The sequence below is a fragment of the Canis lupus genome, chromosome 28 (assembly GCF_011100685.1).
Source record: "Canis lupus familiaris isolate Mischka breed German Shepherd chromosome 28, alternate assembly UU_Cfam_GSD_1.0, whole genome shotgun sequence".
NCBI classification, from domain to species: Eukaryota; Metazoa; Chordata; class Mammalia; order Carnivora; family Canidae; genus Canis; species Canis lupus.
The window spans coordinates 13,169,655-13,192,548 of NC_049249.1; the positions used below are offsets into that span (position 1 = coordinate 13,169,655).

At 38.5% G+C, this 22,894-nt stretch overlaps 2 protein-coding genes across 10 annotated transcripts in view; both read right to left on the reverse strand.

The window, feature by feature from the left end:
* Positions 1 to 19,694, reverse strand: part of CHUK (component of inhibitor of nuclear factor kappa B kinase complex) — a 37,118-nt gene extending 17,424 nt beyond the window's left edge. For 4 of the 5 annotated variants that reach the window (XR_005380498.1, XR_005380497.1, XM_038578513.1 and 1 more), the window contains exons 1-10: positions 19,520 to 19,694; positions 12,762 to 12,856; positions 10,152 to 10,266; positions 9,406 to 9,475; positions 8,064 to 8,152; positions 6,811 to 6,900; positions 6,557 to 6,681; positions 6,263 to 6,370; positions 5,556 to 5,691; positions 445 to 639 (exon numbers count right to left, since the gene is read on the reverse strand). Coding sequence is in view for 3 of the 5 variants with exons in the window: in XM_038578513.1 (XP_038434441.1) it covers positions 445 to 639; positions 5,556 to 5,691; positions 6,263 to 6,370; positions 6,557 to 6,681; positions 6,811 to 6,900; positions 8,064 to 8,152; positions 9,406 to 9,475; positions 10,152 to 10,266; positions 12,762 to 12,856; positions 19,520 to 19,624 (1,128 nt within the window). In the remaining 2 variants the exon portion in view is untranslated. The remainder of the gene's footprint in view (positions 1 to 444; positions 640 to 5,555; positions 5,692 to 6,262; positions 6,371 to 6,556; positions 6,682 to 6,810; positions 6,901 to 8,063; positions 8,153 to 9,405; positions 9,476 to 10,151; positions 10,267 to 12,761; positions 12,857 to 19,519) is intronic. The other variant, XM_038578514.1, reaches the window with a different exon arrangement.
* Positions 19,695 to 22,094: 2,400 nt separating this feature from the next.
* Positions 22,095 to 22,894, reverse strand: part of CWF19L1 (CWF19 like 1, cell cycle control) — a 29,391-nt gene continuing 28,591 nt past the window's right edge. For all 5 annotated transcript variants that reach the window (XM_038578519.1, XM_038578517.1, XM_038578520.1 and 2 more), the window contains one exon: positions 22,095 to 22,523. In XM_038578519.1, the coding sequence (XP_038434447.1) occupies positions 22,379 to 22,523 (145 nt within the window). In that variant the 3' untranslated portion in view covers positions 22,095 to 22,378. The remainder of the gene's footprint in view (positions 22,524 to 22,894) is intronic.

The following is a 22,894-nucleotide window of genomic DNA, read 5'->3' on the forward strand; positions in this document are numbered from 1 at the left end:
TAAAAGCGGGAAAAAGGGGTGGGGGGAACTGTCACCAAAGAGAAAGTCATACAAAGTTTAAAACATATCTTGTTCACCTTGTGAAGCAATGATAAAAATAATGAGTAGGATAAAATTAAAATAAGAATTGTAAGATGTGAACCACCCCCCACCAAGGGGATTCCAACTATGCATCCAAAAAAAAAAAAAAAATGCACAGCATGCAATCCTCCAAGCTAACAGAGTTCTTTTTTTTTTATTTATGATAGTCATACAGAGAGAGAGAGAGAGGCAGAGACACAGGCAGAAGGAGAAGCAGGCTCCATGCACCGGGAGCCCGATGTGGGACTCGATCCCGGGTCTCCAGGATCGCGCTCTGGGCCAAAGGCAGGCGCCAAACCGCTGCGCCACCCAGGGATCCCCTAACAGAGTTCTTATACTATAAGTATATTAAAATTCTCTTACTACTCCATCTAGAACACATTGAGAGGCCGGTTTCCGAGGATCCAGAGAAATTCCTGTCTCTGAAAGAAGCTCTTGAGAACCGGTATTTATTCCAGTTTCACGCTCAATACGAGACTGTAGTGAATGAAGACTTTCATCAGGTGGTAACAAAAAAGAAATTATCTTTGCAGAAGTCATATTTAGGATGTGTACTATCTGTATAAATAAGAAAAAAGAAATGATTATTGCTCATTTACCACATAAAAGATTCAGTGCTAGATACTAAAGGGAATATCTCTACACAAGGTTCAATCATTTTTCAAAGTGAGATCTCCTTCCATAATTACAAAATAACATTTTGAAAACTGAACAGTAGAGTTTACTTTTCTACAAAAGATGTTAGCTCCAAAGAATAAAGTTTCAAAATTACAGGGATGTACAATCTAGAAATAAAAATCCCAATTTAAAAACGCAACACTGGGCAGCCCGGGTGGCTCAGCGGTTTAGCACTGCCTTCAGGATATTGATCCTCAGTTTCTGCGATCGCTAGTAGGGGCAGCTGTCATAGTATAAAATATGTCTAGGATGGGAAGAAATGGACGGTCTCAGTTGAAATACTGGTATTATAAACCCATGACAACTTCGATAATTCCCTTCTCTTCCTCTCACCTTTTTCAAGCATAAAGGTTAATACAGAAGGAAAGTTAATGCTTTACCTCTGTAATAAGCATTTCTAGCAGAAATAATTTTAATCTAACAATATACTATATTTAATTATTGTTTAATTGAATTTAAAGAAAAATGTAATTTTAATAATTTGCATATGCTAGTTAATATAATGTACTGGAGAAACATAGGTATTAACTTTATATGGTTTATCTAAGGACAGTAGAAGGAAGAGGATTTAAAATCATATAGTCTTCAAGAGACTTCTTAGGACTCTGGTTTCTCTCTTTGCCAAAATGGAGATTAGATCTAATTAACAGTATGTTATGTGAAAGCACTTTGTAGTTAGCATCTATTAGGGACTTCATAAGTGGGAATATTTCCTTCCAGGCCTATGATAAGTTTTTGAGAGTAAATAAGTGTTGCCTTTTAATTTTTATTATAATTTTTATTTATTTTCTATTTTTAAAAATTAATTAGTTAATTTTTTTAGAGAGGGAGAGGGAGAAAGAATCCCAGGCAGGCTCCATGCCCAGGCTCTTATAGCCTTGAGCTGGTGAACTGAGCTGAAATCAAGAGTTGGATGCTTAACTGACTGAGCCACCCAGGTGCCCTTAAGTGTTGCATTTTTATTTATTTTTTATTTTTTTTTAAAGATTTTATTTTATTTATGAGAGACACACACAGAGATATACACTTTTACACAGGGTTTATGTCAAACTAGGTAAGTAATCATGGAATCCCACAACCAAAGCTGAGCCATAAGAGAGCCAAAGAAATAGAGAGGAAATACAACTTACATTTATCCTTTTGTTCACTCAATTATTTAATGAGTGACTACTATGGTAAATATTCAATGTGTTATGGTGGTGGTGAGTATACAAATTAAATAACTTATGATCCTTGCCCTCCACAGGATAATGGCCAAATAGAAGATACAAAGAAACATTAAGGGAACTAAATACAAGGCAAAATGCTAAATGTACTATTATAATGAAAAGTATCATGCAGTTTCCTTTTTTTTTTTCTTTTTTTAAGATTTATTCATGAGAGACACAGATTGAGAGGAGAGGCAGAGATATAGGCAGAGGGAGAAGCAGGCTCCTCACAGGGAGCCCAATGCAGGACTTGATCCCGGATCCGGGGATCACGACCTGAGCCAAAGGCAGGCGCCCAACCGCTGAGCCACCCAGGCGTCCCTATCATGCAGTTTCCAAAGGAGTTTACATGGTGGAAGGAAAAGGGACGCTTTATAGAAGAGGCACTATGAGCTGAACTTTGGAAAGGAAGGAAGATTAGAATAAGGAAAAATTGAAAGAAGAAAGGTTCTTCTAGGTAGAAAATAAAGTAGGCAGAGGCACAGAGGTAGAAAGGGATGAGCATAACCAAAGAATATAAATAATCCAGGGGTACCTGGGTGGCTCAGTCAGTTGAGCACCTGAGTTTTGATTTCTGCTCAGGTCATGATCTCAGGGTCATGAGATTGAGCCCTGCATTGGGCTCCACCCTCAGCAGGCAGTCTGCTAGAGATTCTCTCTCTCTCTCTCTCTGTGCCCTTCCCCCTGCTCTCTCTCTCAAATAAATAAATCTTAAAAAAAAAAGGAATATAAATAATCTGGTTCAAATGTACCTAGAATGATGCCCCCTTAGAGTATAATAAAAGATAAGGCTGCAAGTATAGGATGAAAGGAGACCAAGAGAAATACTGAATACTAAATGTAAGGGTTTGGACTTTATTCAATATGCAAAGAGGAACTATGTAAGGCCTTCTAAATTGAGAACCTGAGAAGCTCAGAATTGTTGGAACATTCAAAAGATAAACCTAAGAAAATAATTGGATACACAGTTGAAAAAGAAGGAATAGTCAGACAAGCCATCCCACCTAGATAACTGGAAAGATGACAGTGCAAGAGGCAGAGGAAATGCTGTAGGAGAGATTTAATAGAGCAAATGTGTTCAGTTTTTAAATTAAGTCTTGGGTGCCAGTGAAACCCCCGAGTATAGTTATATAGTAGCTACAAGAACTCTGCAGAAAAGTCACAACTGAGGAAATAAATTTGGAAGTTATCTATATTCAGCTTATAGGTAAAGTTCTACAACTGAAGAGATTACAAAGGAAAGGAAGAAAAAAGTAATATGGAAAAAGAGAAAACCAAGGAGAGCCACTTAGGGTATAGTTATACTTAGGAACATGAAAGATCAGGCAAAGAAAGAATAATTAAATACTTCTATATCACCATTATCTTCAGTGGCAAGTTCAGTATACATTTTTCAACTTTCCTATATATTTAAAGTTTTTTATAATACACAGTTGGAAAATCATGTAATCAGACTCTAAATTTTTTAAAAAGAAAGGGGTATTCTAGTAACTTTTTAAAATTTCTTTTTTAAATGAAAATCAAACAGACACCATTCCCTTTTTGAACATAATAAACACCTTAGAAAATGTCCTATAATACAAATTGTTTTACAGTTCATGTTTCTGTGTTCATGATATTCCCATTTGTAAGTCTCTCTCCTTGCCTATTCCCCTGATTAAGTCTTACTTATCTTTCAAAATTTAGCTCTATTATCATTATCTCAGAAGCATCCCCAAGTTACTATGAATAGTACCCTATACATTCCTTATCCTGCACAGCCTCACAACAATATTGAGCCTTTAAAGAATATATTACCTACCGTACCTGAGCTAAAAATAGATAAATATATATTTGCCCCAGATTCACAGACAGGTAAAGAGTGGTTCTGCAAACTGAAGTCTACAGACCACAAAACATATAGGGAGGGCTCTTTCTCTATGCTCTCTAACAAGCACATCTCCACAAACCCCACAAAGTGGAAATGATGTTAAGATCACCATGACAAGTCTGAAAAAAATCTGGCATAAAAGACAAAAATTTTCAGGGGACACAAAGACCTAAAATGGATCACCAAATCCGCTGGGCTTATACACTAAGGAATGATTTATTCCTTGGCACAATAGAAGAAACCCAAATCAAGAAACCAGATAACTTTTCTGAGTTAGCGAAGAATAACATCAACATGGCCCCAAGTTCCTATTTACTAAAGTATACCAAGGTTACAGTAAAACCTTACATGATTATAATTTCTCATTTCAATTTTTTTTTTTTTCAGAAAATAAAATTCAGCCCCACCCTCAACTAGCCTCCTCCTGCCTCCAGGATGGCCTTGGATGCTCATCACTGAGCCCTCACCACAGATTCTTCCAATTTTAGGAACCCTATCTACTCTAACCAATCAATAACTATGAAAAGATTGCAGATGAGAGTTGTTTCTGGGTATACAGCATAATGGAGCCTCTCATTCATACCAGTGAATATTTACTGAGAACCTGATACATGGCCTGCTTTGTACAGCAGAACAGTGGGGTAGGGATAGCATGATGGTAGGGTGAGGGTGAACAGTTGTTAATAAAAGTAGTAAGAACAATCCCAATATATTTTTTAACATTTTATTTATTTATTCATGAGAGACACAGAGAGAGAGAGAGAGAGAGAGAGAGAGAGAGAGACGCAGAGACACAGGCGGAGAGAGAAGCAGGCTCCATGCAGGGCACCCGATGCGGGACTCGATCCCTGGACTCCAGAATCACACCCTGGGCCAAAGGGAGGCGCTAAACCGCTGAGCCACCCAGGGATCCCCAAGAACAATCCCAATATTAAAGAAGACAACCTATACGGAGAGGCATGAGTGGAAGATGAGAAACATTTAGAAGATATAGTAAATATGATTAAATGACAAATTATGTCGCAGAAATTGTTCAGAGAAAAGGAGAGTTGAATATGTGCCAGTGTAGTTGAGGAGATACACAAATACAGAGATCATTCTGGGCAGAAGGACAGCGGCGTCAAAGCACAAAAATGGATAATGTGCTTGATGGTGTGAGGAGCAGTGACAAGTTGGTCCTAGAGAAGTAAGAGGTAAGAGAAGCAGGTCTGGGGCAAGTACTTGGTTGGGGTGGATCTGCATGAGAAAAGCTCCAAAAGGTAGGCAGATCAGTTTAGATTTGACTTGGGAGGCAAGAAGAACTATGTTGGTTTTTTGGACAGAAGAATAAAAAAGCATTTTCAGAAGATGAGATGGGTAGTTCATGCTGCATGGACTGTAGGATTGGGACAAAGTATAGAGGCATGAAAGCCAGGCAGGAAACTTCCTCAGCAAACCAAATCCGGTATGATTATACCTTAAATGAATGAGGTCTAATGGCACCAATACAAAGAAGGGGAAAATCTAAAAGATGTTTCATAAAAACAATCAACAAAGACCACTTAAAAGTAAAACTGAGAAGACTTACTAAAGAAGCAAAAACGTATCAGCTCTAAAAATATAATTTTCTTTTCAAATAAGCATCAGAAAAGATCATTAAAATATGTTTATGTTTATTTTCCAAATAAATTTGTTAACTTCAATGCAAGTTTTATGAAGCAGACCACATTCAAACTAACCTTCAAATTGAGAATGTGATCCATTAATACAAAACATCTTGGTTGCTTCAAAGTAAGATCAACAGGTCCTCCTCTTTGCTGAGGATCCCAATTCAGCATCAACTGAAGCCAGTTTTCCATGGGTTCTACTATTAAACTAGAAAGCATACAAAAATAGAGTGAAAATCACTATATTCTAGTTTTCTTTCATTATTGTGAAAAGGGTAATTTTATAGGTTGTCCATGTCCTTTCTCATTACTCATCTGTATCATTTTGTATCTTACTTTCAAGTAATTCATGAAATGACAGGGGACAAACTTTTTTCCAGAAAAAACAACCCAAAACCTACATATGTAAGTACTGGCAACTTCAATAGGTGAGTCCAGTTCTACTGTCCAAGGAACTCATTTACTTCAGTATCCCAGGAATCTTCTTGTAGCAGGAGTTCTTGTTTCCACTAGACCTGTGCTGTCCAATATAGCCCCCAGTCACAAGCAGCTATTTGCATTTATTAAATTAAAATTAATTAAAATTAAATAAAAGTTAAAATTGAGTTCTTCTCTTATACTATAATTTTTCAAGTGCTCAATGTGGCCATCACAGACATAAAACTTTTCATCATCACAGGAAGTTTTACTACACAATACTACTTGAAACAGACAATTCCACTGTTCTTTTATAATCCTAAAGAAACTGAGGTGAACTTTCTCAACTAAAATATACTTACCTACAAAGGCTATTTGGTTGAGGTAAATGGCTACTAAACCGAACTTCTCCTGTCATTTCTTCACATGCAAATATACACTTTGGATCCTTCTTCTTAATCTTCTCATGCCTATAAAACAAGTTACCTCAGTTGACAACTCATTCTCATACTCTTAAGATTTTTTTTTGCCATTTAATTTTATTCAACTATGCGTTTAAAAGGCAATTACACATACGAAGCGGGAAGAAAAAAAAAGCAGGTAACTGAAAATTTACATTACCATTAAGCACACCAAAGTTCTCTTCCATTTCTTACCAAGTAAATGGCTGCAGATGATGCAAAAAAGGCCTATATCCAGCAATACATTCAAACACCATGGTCCCAAAGCTCCAATAATCAACAGTGGCTGTATAAGGCTTATTCTCAAAGAGCTCTGGGGCCTTAAAAAGAAAAAAAAAAATGCTTCAAACATCAACACTAGAAGAGAAGAGCTACTTTATTTTTGGACTACTATATTCATGACCTTCAGAAGTAAGAACATGAATTCAAAGAAACAATTAATGTCTCACCAGATACTGCAGTGTTCCCACAAAAGATGTACACAGACTTCCTTGATCAACATCTTTGGCATATCCTAGATCAATTATTTTATGCATAATCTGCAAAACAAGAAGTATTAAATGAGAAATTTGAAAAGGAAAGGCAACAATATCCTTATAAGGCTCTGGAGAAGGTGGTGGGGAAGAGCTTGAGCTCTGGAATATCACAAACATATTTCAAGCCTGAGCTGCCCACTTATATGATCTTGATCAAGTTACTTAACTTCTCTCAGTTTCCTACATAATGATATTACTAATGATCTTTACTTCACAAAATTATTATTAGGATTCAATGAAATAATGAAAGAAAAGAATAACATAGTTCCTTTGATGCATGGTAAAAAATGTTAACAAAATTAAGTATAGACTATTAATTTTTATTTTGGCATATTCAGAATAAGACTGATCCATTAAACCAAAAGGGAAAGGTAAGGATGACTTCCAAAGTTGAGAAAGAATCATACCACTAAGTGAGTAAAGACCTATCTAACTTCAGGAATATCCTGAAGACTTTGGATACAAACGAAGCAGAAATAGTTGGTGCCAAGCATACATGAAAGGCTCTTAAGAAGCACCATCAGTTTTATCACCTCAACTGACCACCATCATCACTAACTAAAGACCACACAATCCAATTCAAGGTTCAGACTCTTGGCTTTACATCTTTATTGGAATGGAACTTGGGTGCTAGTCACAAGAAAACTGCTCAAATTATTCTGATAAATACAAGTATTCCAGGAGTCAATGCATAATTTCTGGTTCTTCTCAAGATGACTCATTTAAGAATCTGAGAAACCAAGGTTTTGAATTTTACTTATATATAGCACTTAGAATTTGAGGGAAGAGAATGAGGTTGTTCTTTCTTAAATAAGAAACAGTTAAGTAAATATACTTAACCAAATCCAGTGTGTGTGTGTGTGTGTGTGTGTGTTGGATGTGCTTTGTAAGGGATTAACAAATTATTTTTATTCATTGTCTATTATCTCTACTAGATACTGTATTCAAAACCAGAAGTGCCCAAGATAGGGACAGTTCCTTCTCTAATGGAAACACTGTGTTAGAAGAGGAGACAAACATCTAAACACAAAACCACAGTTCAGTGAAATGAAGGCTGGGGAAGAAAAAGTATAAAATGCTATGGAAAGGCACCAGATTTCAAAGACTAATTATACCAGGGAATCTATATTCAATTGGCATGTAACAGTTCTTCAGGTTTTACCTACCTTTCCACCAACATCCTGAAGAACTATGTTTTCAGGTTTTAGATCACGATGTATTATTTTGTTTTCATGCAAATATCGGATCCCAGACCCTGAATAAAGTTTAAAATGTATTTTGAGGTAACAGAAACACTGAATTAAAAATAAATTCATCTCACATTTTGTACAGATCTTCTCTGATGTTCAAACTCTTTTTTTATTTAAGTAATCTCTACACCCAATGTAGGGCTTGAATTCACAACCCCAAAACCAAGCGTTGCATGCTCCTCCAACTGAGCCAGCCAGGCACCCCTCTGATGCTCCTATTTACACAGACCATCATAATTATATGATTAATGGTATTGTACCAGTTAATAGTCTCTCCACAGAAAATCCAGTTAATATTAAACAAATACTGTAGAATTACATAAGTCCCCCTAGTTTTCCCTCCCACCTAAATCATCGTCTTCAATTAGACTTGACCTCCATGACCTAGAAAAAGAAACAAAATAAAAATATATAGGGAGGAAGGCCTGGGTGGCTAGTGGTTAGTGTCTGCCTTTATTTAGCTCAGGGTGTGATCCTGGGGTCCTGGGATCAAGCCCCACATCAGGCTGTCTGCATGGAGCTTGCTTCTCCCTCTGCCTGTGTCTCTGCTTCTCTCTCTCTGTGTCTCTCACGAATAAATAAATAAAATCTTTAAAAAAAAAAAAAAAAGAAAAAATATATAGGGAAACATATTCTTGGCTTCTGAACTTCCAAGGGCCTAATTAAGGATTTTTCAGGAGTAATTTTTTTTTTCTTAAAAGATTTTATTTATTTATTCATGAGAGACACATGGAGAGAGGCAGAGACATAAGCAGAGGGAGAAGCAGGCTCCCTATAGAGAGCCCGATGAAGGACTTGATCCCAGGACCCTGGGATCACAACCTGAACCAAGGGTAGACATTTAACTACTGAGCCACCCAGGTGTCCCAGATTAATTCTTATTAAAAAGGAATTTTATCCTACAAGTTGACTTGAGAACCTATAACCAAAAGATGCAACGTCACTGGTAAATAAAATTACTATGCTAGGCAGAGAAGAAGGGGGAGCAAAATTGAATAAGGTCATTTCACACCATTCTTTCTTAGCACTTAGAGCATCCATTAGTCAAAAAATGGTCTCCTGGCGAAAAACAAAAAAATAAAATATCCTAGTTTTAGCATCAACAAGAGTTAAATTTTTCTGATAATTTCTTATAGATGGTAAAAGTGTATGCTTTGTATAGTACATCAAAAATTCTTAATTCCCAAGTAGTATATAGATCCTTTTATAAACCAAAGGGGCACTAAATTATGATGGTATTTTCAAACTGATTACATACCTATATCACTCAGTAAAGAAAGTATCTGGCTTTCTTTAAGTCCACAGCAATTTTCTGGTTTATTGAGTAGCTGAAGAAAAAAAAAAACAAAGAAATCTAAAAATGTATACTGCTAATACTGCTGGGCAGCAGTAGCAACACATTAATCACTATATACACTAAGAGAATATTCAAATAAGAAATAAGTCACAATTAAGAAAATGTAAGAAGGGAAAAATCACCAAAACCATACTGAGAATAAATTAATTTCATGACAAGACTTACACAGGTAGAGATAAAAGGGGAAAGTATGTGAAAGTGAAAAAGGTTGAAAACCTCACATATTTAAAAACAGCCCTACAGCAGATTTAAAATGACATGAGAAAGATTTGTGCTAGAAAAAAAAAATTGTTTTTTTTAAAAAACACAACTTCTTTATCAACATCTTAGACATGGATATTTTGGTCTAACACCATCAATCCACTCCCATCCTGCAAACACTATCACCTACCAAAAAATGCATATTCTAAATCAGGGGTAGCAAATGTTCCCAGTAAAGGGCCATACAGTAAATACTTTAGGCTTTGCAGGACACAAGTCTCTGTCATAATTACTCAACTCTGATGTTGTAGTAAAAAAACAGTCGTAAGAACAGGTTACAGGCCACAGTTTACTGAATTTTATTCTAGATCATCATATTAAATATGATTCAAGCATTGCTAAGGTTCATGATTTACTATCTCATCATCTCAACGCATCCACACTACCTTCCGGAGATCTCCTCCAGAACAGTATTCCATTGCTAGAAGAGGTACATCATTAATTAAAAAATTCAATTCCTCAGGTACATCACAGGCCTTTACAACATTGGCGTGGTTCAACCTAAAAGAAGGGGAACATCATAATCAAACATTTTTTTTCTAATGAAAAGATCCTGGGTTTGAAATGGTAGTTAATTGGGGGGCAGAGTGCGGAGAACGGCTGGCATTATTTATAATATTCTAATTTCTCATTCTCATTTATAATTAAGAATTAATAATTTTCAAAAATAAAATATAGATAAGGGCACCTGAGTGGCTTGGTCAGTTAAGCGTCTGCTTCTTGGTTTTGGCTCAGGTTATGATCTTGGGGTTAGAGGATCAAGTCCCGCATCAGGCTTAGCGGGGAATCTGCTTGGGATTCTCTCTCTAGCCTCTGCCCACTCCCTCTAAAATAAAGAAATCTTTAAAAATAAATAAAATAGATAAAAATATAGATAAATATAGATAAAAACACTATCACTATCACTACTATTACGTTTCTATGTGCCAAGCAGTACCTACTTTACATACTTTAACTCATTTACTAGTCACAATAATCCTACTATAGGTAAATTCATTAATAGTCTCAACACACTTCAGAAAACTGAAGCACAAATTGGTTAAGTAATATAGGATCACACAGCAAGGAGGTGGTCAAGTAAGGATTCAAATCTGACAGTGTGGCTCCAAAGTCTATATCATACTGGTTCTCCCACAATCACTTACAATGTCACCCAGAGATAATGTATTAAAATTTGGGCGTATTTCCTTCTAGCTTTAATCTGTACTTAAACACATTTTTGAATAAATGTTATATCTAACTACATACTAACTACATTTTCTAACATCTTTTTTTTAACTTAATGATACATCATCCCAGCCACTATCATCATCATCATCACTATCACCATCACCATCATCATCATCAATGCAATGGATCTCAAAACTGGAATAGATTACCCAGTCCTAAGGGACCTAAGGAAACAGACTCTCCATGTGTAGGGCCTGAGTATTTATACAGTTAGCAAGGCTTCCTGGTGATTCTGTCACATAGCCAAGTTTGAGTACTTTAATAGTGAATTGAAAAAAGACCCTAGAGTCAGAAAGTACTTATTTCAAATCCAGACTCTATTAGCTAGCAGTTGTATGACTCTATTTTCACTTTGCTCTCTCTCTCTCAGATCATTCACTTTGGGGAAAGCTAGCTGCCACGTCATGAAAATATCCAAGCTTCCCTACACACAGGCCCATATGATTAGCAACTGATACCTCTAGCCAACAGCCATATAAATGAGCTTGGAAATAGATACTCCAGCCCCATTCAAGTCTTTGGATGACTGCAGCTCCACTCAACATTTTGGGGTATTTCAAGACAGATCTCCTGCATCAGAATCACTAAGCTAGGTCACTCCCAAATTCCTAAGCCACAGAAATTGTGAGATACTAAATGTTTGTTGTTGTTGTTTTTAAATTTATTTAAGTTATCTTTACACCTAACATGGGGCTTGAATTCACAACTCCAAGATCAAGAGTCACATGCTGTTCTGAATGAGCCAGCCAGGTGCCCCTAAATGGTAGTTGTTTTAAGCCACTAAGTTTTGGGGTAATTTTGTATGAAGCAACACATACACTATTCAACAAAAGTAGGTAGGAGTAAAGAAATGAGAATAGTGGTTATATTTAACTAGAAAGTATAATGGAGGGCAGTCTGGGTGGCTCAGCGGTTTAGCGCTGCCTTCAGCCCAAGGTGTGATCCTGGAGTCCAGGGATCGAGTCCCACATCAGACTGCCTGCATGGAGCCTACTTCTCCCTCTGCCTCTGCCTCTGCCTCTGCCTCTGTGTGTGTGTGTGTGTGTGTGTGTGTGTGTGTGTGTCTCATGAATAAATAAATAAAATCTTTAAAAAAAAAAAAAGAAAGTATAACTGATGAACATTGCCCAATATCCATAAGAAAAAGATTCTGTCCACAGAGAGCTGAGTTTGAGAATATCTAGCCGGCTTTTTTTAAAAAAAGAGTTTATTTATTTGAGAGAAAGAGTGAGCATGAGTTGGGGGGAGGTCCAGAGGGAGAAGCAGACTCCCCACTGAGCAGGGAGCTTGATGCAGGGCTCAATCCCAGGACCCTGAGATCATGACCTAAGCTGAAGGCAGCTGCTTAACTGACTGAGCCACCCAAGTGCCCCCTTAGCTGTTTTTTTTTTTTTTTTAAAGATTTTATTTATTGATTCACAAGAAACACACAGAGACAGGCAGAGACATAGGTAGAGTGAGAAGCAGGCTTCCCGCAGGGAGCCCCATGTGGGACTTGATCCCAGAACTCTGGGATCATGCCCTGAGCCAAAGGCAGATGCTCAACTGCTGAGCCACCCAGATGTCCCCTTAACTGACTTTTAAAATTAAACCTAATCATAATGTGATGTTATTATTTAAAATAGAACATATATATATTTGATAAGAAAGAAAAAAACATGTTCCCCAAAATATCCTGAGAAGAACAGATTCCTCCCCTCCTTTCTTATGATGACATCTGCCTGGGCTGCAGAACTGGGGAAATATAAGTCATCAAATACACTTACTTCTTCATGATCTGGATTTCATGACACCACCGTTCTCTGTTTTTGGTACTTAGTTCTAGGCGACATGATTTAATTGCTATTTTAACATCAAGTTCCTGCCAAAATAGAAAAACAGAGAAAAATATATTAATGAGGTTCTTGTGCAGATTTACTTGCTATAAAAGAAATGTCAACCTGAGGAAGCAAAACTCTTAACTTTACTAACTAAACAAATGTATCCACCACTCTCCTGAGACGTGCTTTTGCTGGGTAAATCATTAAGACTATTAAAGTAATGCTTCAAAAGTGATCTTCACCCCAGCTTCCATAATACGAAAAATCCACAGCAAATATCATACTCAATGGGGAAAAACTTGAGAGTTTTACCCCAAGATCAGGAGTAAGACAAAGATGTCCACTCTCACTTTTATTCAACATAGTACTGGAAGCCCTAGCCACAGCAATCAAACCACAAAAAGAAATAAAAGGAATCCAAATTAGTAAGGAAGAAGTTAAACTTTTCAATATTTATAGATGACATGATACTATACGTAGAAAATCCTAAAGATTCCACAAAAAAAGACCTTGAATATCTGAAGCAATCTTGAAAAAGAAAAATAAAACTGGAGATATCACAATTCCAGACTTCAAGTTATATCAAAGCTGTAGTAATCAGAACAGTATGGTGGCACAAAAGTAGACAAATAGATCAATAGAACAGAAGAGAGAGCCCAGAAAAAAAAAAACAACACAATTATATGTTCAACTAATCTATGACAAAGGAGGCAAGAATATGCAATGGGAAACAGATAGTCTCTTCAACAAATGATGTTGGGAAAACTGGACAGCTACATGCAAAGAATAAAACTGGATCACTTTCCTACACTATACACAAAAATTAACTCAAAAGGGGTTAAATACAGGGAGGTCAGCGCCCACCAGTCAACTGAGCATCTGATTCTTTGATTTTGCCTCAGGTCATGATCTCAAGGGTTGTGAGATCAAGCTCTTTTTTGGGCTCCATGTTGGGCATGAAGCCTGCTTAAAATTCTCTCTCTTCCTCTGACCTTCCCATCCACCCCCCTTCCCCTGCTCATGCATGTATGATTGATAGATAGATAGATAGATAGATAGATAGATAGATAGATAGATAGATAGATTCAAGACATCAATATGAGATCTGAAACCATAAAAATCCAGAAAAGAACACAGGCAGTAATTTCTCTGATATTAGCCATAGCAACATTTTTCTAGATATGTCTTCTGAGGAAAGGGAAATAAAAGCAGAAATACACCATTGGGACTACATCAAAATTAAAAGCTTCTGCACAGGGGCAGCGGGGTGGCTCAGTGGTTGAGAGTCTGCCTTTGGCTCAGGGCGTGATCCTGGGGTCCTGGAATCTAGTCCCGCACTGGGCTCCCTGCAGGGAGCCGGCTTCTCCTTTTGCCTATGTCTCTGCATCTCTTTCTCTGTGTCTCTCATGAATAAATAAATAAAATCTTTTAAAAAAAAAAGCTTCTGCACAGCAAAGGAAACAATCAGCAAACTAAAAGGCAACCACTGAATGGAAGAAGATATTTGGAAATGACGTATCTGGTAAAAGGTTAGTGTAAAAACTGATATAATTCAAAATCCAAAAAACAAGTAATCCAACTAAAAAATGGAAAGAAGACATGAATAGACAGTTTCCCAAAGAAGATACATAGATGGCCAACAGATAACATGAAAAGTTGCTCAACATCATTCATCATCAGGGAAATGCAAATCAAAACTACAATGAAATATCATCTCACACTCGTCAGAATGGCTAAAATAAACGCAATAAACAACAAGTTTGATGAGGATGTGGAGAAAAACCTTGTGCACTGTTGGTAGGAATGCAACTGGTGCAGCCACTGTGGGAAACAGTATAGAGGTACTGTGAAAAGTTAAAAAACAGAACTACCCTATGGTGAAGTAATCACACTACTGGGTATTTACCCCAAAACTACAAAAACACTAATTCAAAGGGACACAGACATCTCTACGTTTACTGCAGCATTATTTACAATAGCAAAATTATGGAAGCAACCCCAAGTGTCCATCAATAGATGAATGGATAAAGATGTAGTATAAAATGGAATGTTATTCAGCCATAAAAAGGAATGAAACCTTGCCGTTTGCTACAACACAGATGGAGCTAGAGTATAATGCTAAATAAGTCAGCCAGAGAAAAACAAATACCAAGATCTCACTCGTATGTGGAATTTAAAAAACAAAACAAACAAGCAAAGAAAGAGACAGACAGACAGACAAAGCAAGAAACAGACTCTTAACTACAGTGAACAAACCAATGGTTACCAGAAAGGGAGGTAGGTGGGGAGATGGGTGAAATAGATGATGGGTATTAAAGTGTACACTTATAATAATGAGTACTGAGTAATATACAAAATTTTTGAATCACTATATTGTACACCTGAAGCTAATATAACACTGTATGTTTACCGGAATTAAAATAAAAAGCAATAACAAAAAAGAAAAAAGAAAGAGAGGGAAAAAATCTTGACAGTCAAATGCCCAAGATCAGACAGACACATTTTTTTCTCTCAGAGGAAATAAAATAAAAGACCTCTTGTATTAATATATTTAGAGCTGAGGATTTTTAGTAATACTTAAATGAACACTTCTTTATAGAATGAACCAAATCCCTTTTACTTTTTTTAGTGATTTAAAGAAATCACTAAATCACTGTCACCCTGGTTCATAGGTAACTAACAATTTTTGTTTAGAAATACTAAGAAAAGCTGTAAGTTATGAAAAGTGAGACTCTCAGGTTCCAGGTTGGCTTGAGAAGAAACAATCAATCAAAGTTCAAACATATCAAAGCACACAAGCAGAAAGTAACTGAGCCTGATCCCATTACAGGTCTCTTCAGAAAACTGTCTCCCACACAGAGCTAGAAAAATACAAAGACCAGTCTCCCCAACAAACCCCTTTTTAAGCTTAATGAAGACAGCTAACAAGGACCCCAGCCTTCAGTGTAACTAGAATGAAGATGATAATTCAGGGCTACCTGGCCTCACTAGCAAGAAATAGCTTCAATATAACCAAACCCACAACAACAAAAAACTCCAAAATGTGTTCCTAATCTTTACGTTTCAAATGACATTTAAAAAATCCTAACAATGGCCATATTTCTATTTCCATATCTATAAAATGAACTTAATAGCTCTGGTAATTTAGCCAATTCTGACCGAAATTAAATCCAACCTGATGCACATTACAGAAATAGCCAGACTCATCACATTCTGGCAACAGTAATAATGCAGCCCAGGAAGAGCAGTTAGGCCCAAAGAGGAAGAAAAAACAATATAGTATATAGATGAAGAAGCAAGACATTAATTTGTGTAGGAAATTCTAAATGAGAACAGAAGGATGATGAAGGGGAAAAAGAGATAATAAGACAGTCCATATACAAAGAAAGAAGAAAGGAATTAGAACACACTACAATCTAGCTTAAATATAGTCCTAACTCCCTTCAACCTTTCTTCCGTTTTGAGCAGGTACCTGGCTGTAGTTAGGTCCCATGTAAGCTTTTACCACCATGGAGACAATGTGGTACAACCACAAACAATAAGCTCTAAAAAATGGGAATATTCCAGAGACAGATGGTGGTGATTGTTGTCAACAATGTGAATGTACTTAATAACCACAGAACCGGGGATCCCTGGGTGGCGCAGCGGTTTGGCGCCTGCCTTTGGCCCAGGGCGCGATCCTGGAGACCCGGGATCGAATCCCACATCGGGCTCCCGGTGCATGGAGCCTGCTTCTCCCTCTGCCTGTCTCTCTTTCTCTCCCTCTCTCTGTGACTATCATAAATAAAAAAATTAAAAAATAAAAATAAAAAAAAAAAAAAAAAAAAAAAAAAAAAAAAATAACCACAGAACCGTACACTTAAAAATGGTAAATACTATCTATTTTACCAAAATAAAAAAACTGGAAAATACAAAGTTAAATTAGTTTCTTTACTAAAGAACTTCTCAGAGCTTTTAATATGCTAATATCACTTTTAATATGCTAATATCACTCTCCAAGTGAAACAATATTACATACAGAATTTACCCAATGTATTTGACTACAGTATCCTTTTTTCAAAGCATTTCACAGGACTAATTTTCCCAAACACACTTTGAGAAGTGCTACATTATTCCCTAGGAAGAATTCTTTGGTTATTTTTGCCACTCTATCATAGCAGCGGTTTCGCGCCTGCCTTTGGCCCAGGGCGCGATCCTGGAGACCCGGGATCGAATCCCACATCGGGCTCCCGGTGCATGGAGCCTGCTTCTCCCTCTGCCTGTGTCTCTGCCTCTCTCTCTCTCTCTCTCTCTCTCTCTGTGAGACTATCATAAATAAATAAAAATTAAAAAAAAATTTATAAATATATCTGTTATATAGGTTACCACGCTGTACTTAAAGTGTTTTTGTGTCTACCTCTCCCACTAGACTTGAAATCTCCTTGAGGGCAGAAAATACGATTTTTGTTGACTGGGATACCATCAGCACCCATCCCAGCATAATAATCTGATAAATAAACCATCTCACATCCTTTTCTCTTCCTCATTGTGATTTAAGAGATATAGATAAAATACTGGGGACGTGGCTTCCACCAAAACACAAAGATCTTGAAAACTGTTAAGGGCAAATCCAAAGTCAGGCTTGGAAAAGTAATGAAGCTATTTCCAAGTCTTAGAGTATTTCTTCTCTTTCCACTACAAGCCCCGTTGTCAAATGTTCCAATTTGAGGAAAGAACCAGTCTAGATACCTGGAAAGTTCCTGAGAGATTTCTAGGATTCTAGAGGAACCCAAATCTCTTCCATTTAATAAGTAATTAATTCCATGGAGACAGAAAGTAGAAAGGTGGTTGCCAGGGGGCAGGGGGAGGAGGAAATGGGGAGTTATTGTTTAATGAATACAGTTTCAGACTGGTAAAGTGAAAAAGTTCTAGAAATAGATGGTAGTAATGGTTGCATACCAATGTCAATGTACTTAATGCCACTGAACTGTACACTTAAAAATGGTTAAGATTGTAAATTTCACATTATATATACCTTATCACAATTTTTTTAAAAAATGATGTGTTGATCTATTTCCAACCAGTGACCAAGAAAAGCAGTCACAAAGCAAGCTACCAAGCATATATTTTTTTATGACCAGGCTAATGAACAGGCTTAGATAACAACACCAAAGGCAACATTTCACTGGAAGTACTTGGCTCCTTCTTTTCTCTTTAAGTGCCTTATGTACTCTCTGATGGTGAGAATTATTAAATTTACTACTTGTTTAGCTGTCAGAGTACTTAATGCTTTAGTCCTTCACCTCCCATTCTCCCTCTCTTCAAGATGTCCTCCCATGCTCTATCTAGAAAGCTGCTTCACAACATTTCTTCAGCTCCATCACTGACATTTGTCATTGTGACTGCCACACAAACATACCTATTTTTCCCAGGTATACTCCCATGCCCCTACCTCCCATCCTATATTATGGGCTCTCTACCCATACCCCTATTCCTTAAGATTCAAGCAAATCTTGAATTCATTTATTCCCTTTACAAGCCAATTGCATGCATTTGAATAATATTGTAATTGTTCATCTTGTCCCGTGTTTTTCACTCAGATTTATCTTTTACAAAACAGTCCTCCAAGGGCGCCACTTTTATCTTGACGTATCCTTTTTTAAGTTTAATTAATAATGGTAAAGAAGAAAACAAAATAATGGTAAAGAAGATGACAATAGCAACAACACAACAGCAGCAGGAACTAACACTTGAGGGCTTAACTTAGGCCAGGTATTGTACTTAGCTTTACCCATATTAACTTCTTTAACTTTCAAACAGACCTATGATGTATATAACTATCTTACACAAAATACAGATGACAAAAACAAAGGCAACACTGCAAAGATTATCAGTCAAGGGTTAATACCTCTAAAAGGTTTGTGAACATCCTTCAGGAGAGCATGAGCCCCCTCAAATGGCAGCACCTAAGGTGGTGGGGATGTGCAACTGTGCATTTTGCTGGGGAAAGGTTTCATAGCTTTTATTGGTATACTGAAAGATGCATGGCTCAAACATGATTATTAACTGCTGCTAAATGCTTAAACATTTTCAATTAAATTGAAGCAAAATTCCTGACTCCGATGTTAGCTGTCTTCCACCTCACGCCCAATCTACTTCCTTCCCTTAGGAAGCCATGATCATTTCACCAAGCTGATCCTCACACTGTTCCCTACTCAGAACGCATTCCAAGATCTGAAGCCTACTGGATGCTTCCGAAACCTTCCTTGTCTCTTCCAGCCCCTACAAATATCACACAGCCTCCAAGCACACACTTGAACACACATTCCAACAGACAACCCCCTTCTTCAGTCCCGTTTTCTCACCCATTCATGCTCACAATACACACTCTAATGTGGCTCTGCCTCCCACATCCCGACACCCTCTACACTCGGAGACACAATCGCAGTGTCACACTCGGTAAACAGTTTGTCACTTCTTGACGTTCGTACCAAAAGTTCCCCCACAAGAGCTCTATTTCACACACTGACCCAGGACCTCAGATACAGCTTCGGACTCAGTCACCAGACCGACAAGCACAGTAATACACACTCACTCACACAGGCTCACCGGCCCACGGTGCTGCCCAAAGTCTCACCGACAATGTCTCACGTACTGACAGTCGCTGTGTTCCACAAACGCTCTGACAAACACCCACCGCCGCTCCCTCTCTCGCCCCACCTCACCCGATGCTGGTACAGACAGACGTTCCCAAAGCCGCCAGTGCCCAGCCGCTCCCGCATCTCCCAAGGCCCGCCCGCGCCCGGCCGCAGCCCCGGGGGCCGCTCCATGGGGCGGGAGGGCTGGCGGCCTGAAGTTCAGCCACTCTTCCCAGGCCGGTTCCGGGCCGCCGAGACTCGCGCGTCTTTCTTCTCGCGAGATGTGTGCGTCACTTCCGGTAACCGCCACAGGAAAAGCCCTTCCCTAGCTGCTCCCGGGGGCACACAGGAACCTGGCCAGAGAAAGGGTCGGGATGAGGGCAGCTCGCTTCCAGTCCGCTAAGTCTCCTGGGCATTCTCCTGGCTGAGAGAACCCACATAGGATTTCCCAGGCTTCCAAACTATAAGCTCTCCATTCAAGCCATGTTCTAAACTCCACATCGTCTCCACCCTGTCTGCATTTCACCTTTTCTTCAGACCTCTACCATCTATCCTCCAACTCCGCCGCTCGCTGAAGTGGCACTGGCAGAAGCCACCAGTGATTCAAATATTGCGGAATCCGAAAAACTATAAAGAATCCTGCGCTAACACGTCTACCGATGCATTACACTTTATAGTTTTTTTTTTAATGATTAATCATCTTCCATAAAATCAGGCTCAGATCTTTTGCTTGACTTCCTGTACACCTGTACCAGGATCTCGCCTGTAATCACAAAGGACTCAAGGATGTGACACTGTTGTGGAGTAAAGAATGTTCCTCCTGATTTGGGGAATTTTCCCCGAAGTGCCTCATGGAGGTTGCAGTCCAGTGGTCGGTCTTCCATTAATGGGTTTGCCAGTGCAGTGGTTCCTCACTGAGGGAACTGTGTCTGATTCGTGATGCAGCGCTGCAGAGGCAAGCTTCAGGAATGCTGTTGGTGCAACTAGAAGCATTTGCCATTGGCAGATAGCCTTAGCATGGAAGAACCAACCTCCCATTTTCACTTTAAGTTGGTCATATGCCTCAGCCTCACAGAACTTGGGGATCCAGTCAGTATATCCAGAACTGGGTATAAAAATTACTATGGCATCCAGTTCTCTGAAGAAATATATCAGTTACTGCTTCCATAAAGTAGTCATTTGAACACCCCTTGACATCATGTGCACTTGGGCCATCGTTTGCACAGTCCCACCTGTGATCTCAGTACTTAAATTCCAACCAACACTTTGTGACCCACAGATTAACATGTTGAGAAGCCTAAAGATGAATACAGCATGTGCATCACAGCAGTGTTGCTGGCTGCTTTGAAAGCATTGAATTGGCTTCTGGCAGAGAACATGCATCTATTGATTCAGAATCCCTGAATGGTACAACCAAAATGTTGAGCATGGCATGTACAAGCCGTGTTAGGCCTCAGTAATGTGTGGTAGCAGATGATGGATTCCTACATGTGCTTGGTTGCTATGGAGCTGGAGTATCAGACTTGGAGGTGATGGCAAATGGTACTTCCCAAACATCTGCTAGAGTTGGGCAGACTGCACAGATGATTGTGGTACCAATTGCCCCTAACATATAAAGCCCTTTGTCTGCTAGGTGTACTGCATAGCTAGCACTAGAGTATGTTTGATCTCCACAGTTGGAGCCATATTCTTGTAACGCTCACTTGGAAGAGCTAGGGAGGGATACTGATGAGTGCGCTGACCCTGAAGTGGTCATAGTTGCAGGAACCAGGTTGTTTGCCATAGTTGACTCTTCACATCCCCATTCTCAGGGATGCTGCATAGCTTGTTTTTAAATCCTGGAACAGTCAACCTTAGGTTTCACAATCTTCAAGTTTGAGAGTCTGTTTTTTCACATATAAAATGGAAGCAATAATGCTTACCTCAGAGGTTCTGTAAGGATTAAGTGAAACTGTTTGGGCCATAAATGCCCAATATAAAGGAACAATTATTTTTCTCTTGGCTTCCAAGATATAGCATTCTGTGATCTTTCCCTCTCTTTTTCATGTACTTGTGGACCACTCTATTTCCAAGGACTCCTTAAAGATTGATGCTTCTTAGATATTCATCTGCAGTTTAGGACTATATTCATCCTATCTTATTTTCATCCATTCTCATAATTTCAGCTATGGTCTATACCTTGATCCCCAAAGCGCTATTACCAACCCAGGTGTCCATGAGTTTAGAACTACCCAACAGCATACTACAACTCAACATATCCAGAGCAGAACTGAATTTTCTTTTAAAGTTTAAGATTTCTTTTAAAATCTGCCCCTTCTCTTTCCAATTAGACTATAAAATCTGGGATAACAGGGACCATGTTGGGACATGGCCATACTCCTGGAGTCCAGAAAAATGCCTGGCACATAGGATTAAGTATTTGCTAAAGGGCTGTAAGAGCTCTTTTATATGAATCAGATGAGTGCTGTAAGAGAAAAATGGTGAAGGCTTTAGGTCTCTTCTTTACCCTAGATTGTTCAGGAAGAAGCCAGCTGTGAGATCCTAGAATAACAGCTAGGCCTAAAGCCCTGGACCCTATTACACACACACACACACACACACACACACACACGCACTGCTTCATTTAATGGTATAAGTAACATGTACATAAGATACTTCCCAATCATGGAAAAGCATTTGGATTTTATTTGAGAGTTTAATGTTTCTGAAAATTTTGATTAACATAAGCTGTACTTGGAGCTGGATGACAGACATGCTAATTTTAACAGGATTTTCATCCTACAATTATTTTCCAAAAAATAATTTCAAGCCTCTTGCTGCAGGCAGGTTCCATAGGAATGCACAAAAAAGAGGCAGAGTAACAGTCCCCATGGGAGACTGTAGTTTCTTAAAAAAAACAAGCTACTAATACTTCCTGTCAAGTTCATAAAGTGCCTTTCCCTTTACTTAGTCATCCAGAGTGAAGTCAAAGGGCTCAAAGTCTTTCCGGAAGCGGCGAGCCAGCATCTCTTCCTCTTCCTTGCTGAGCTGACATTGCCTCCAGTCAGACTTGTCAGGAATATTAAGGATGGCTTCACTGGCCAGTACCTCCCTGCGGGAAAAAAGTAAAAATGGACAGTATCAGTCTGAAGCCCTCTCCTCTCTCTATTCTTCTCCAGCTATAGAGCTCTCCTCAGCATCACCCAAAGAAGGTATGCAAATTCCTCTGACTGTTCATATCATTTTCTCTTGCCCAGAGTACCATCTCTGCCATTCTATCAAAATCACATTCGTGTTAAGTGACTGGCTGAGGTCCTACCTCTTTCCTAAACCTTCACACCCAGTTATTTCTCTCTTGAACAAGCTGGAACAACATTACTGGTACATAGAGAAGCAATACTGACACACTAAAGAGACGGTGGGCCCTAGTATTAGAAAGATCACAGGCTTGGGGCGCCTGGTGGCTCAGTTGGTTAAGTGTCC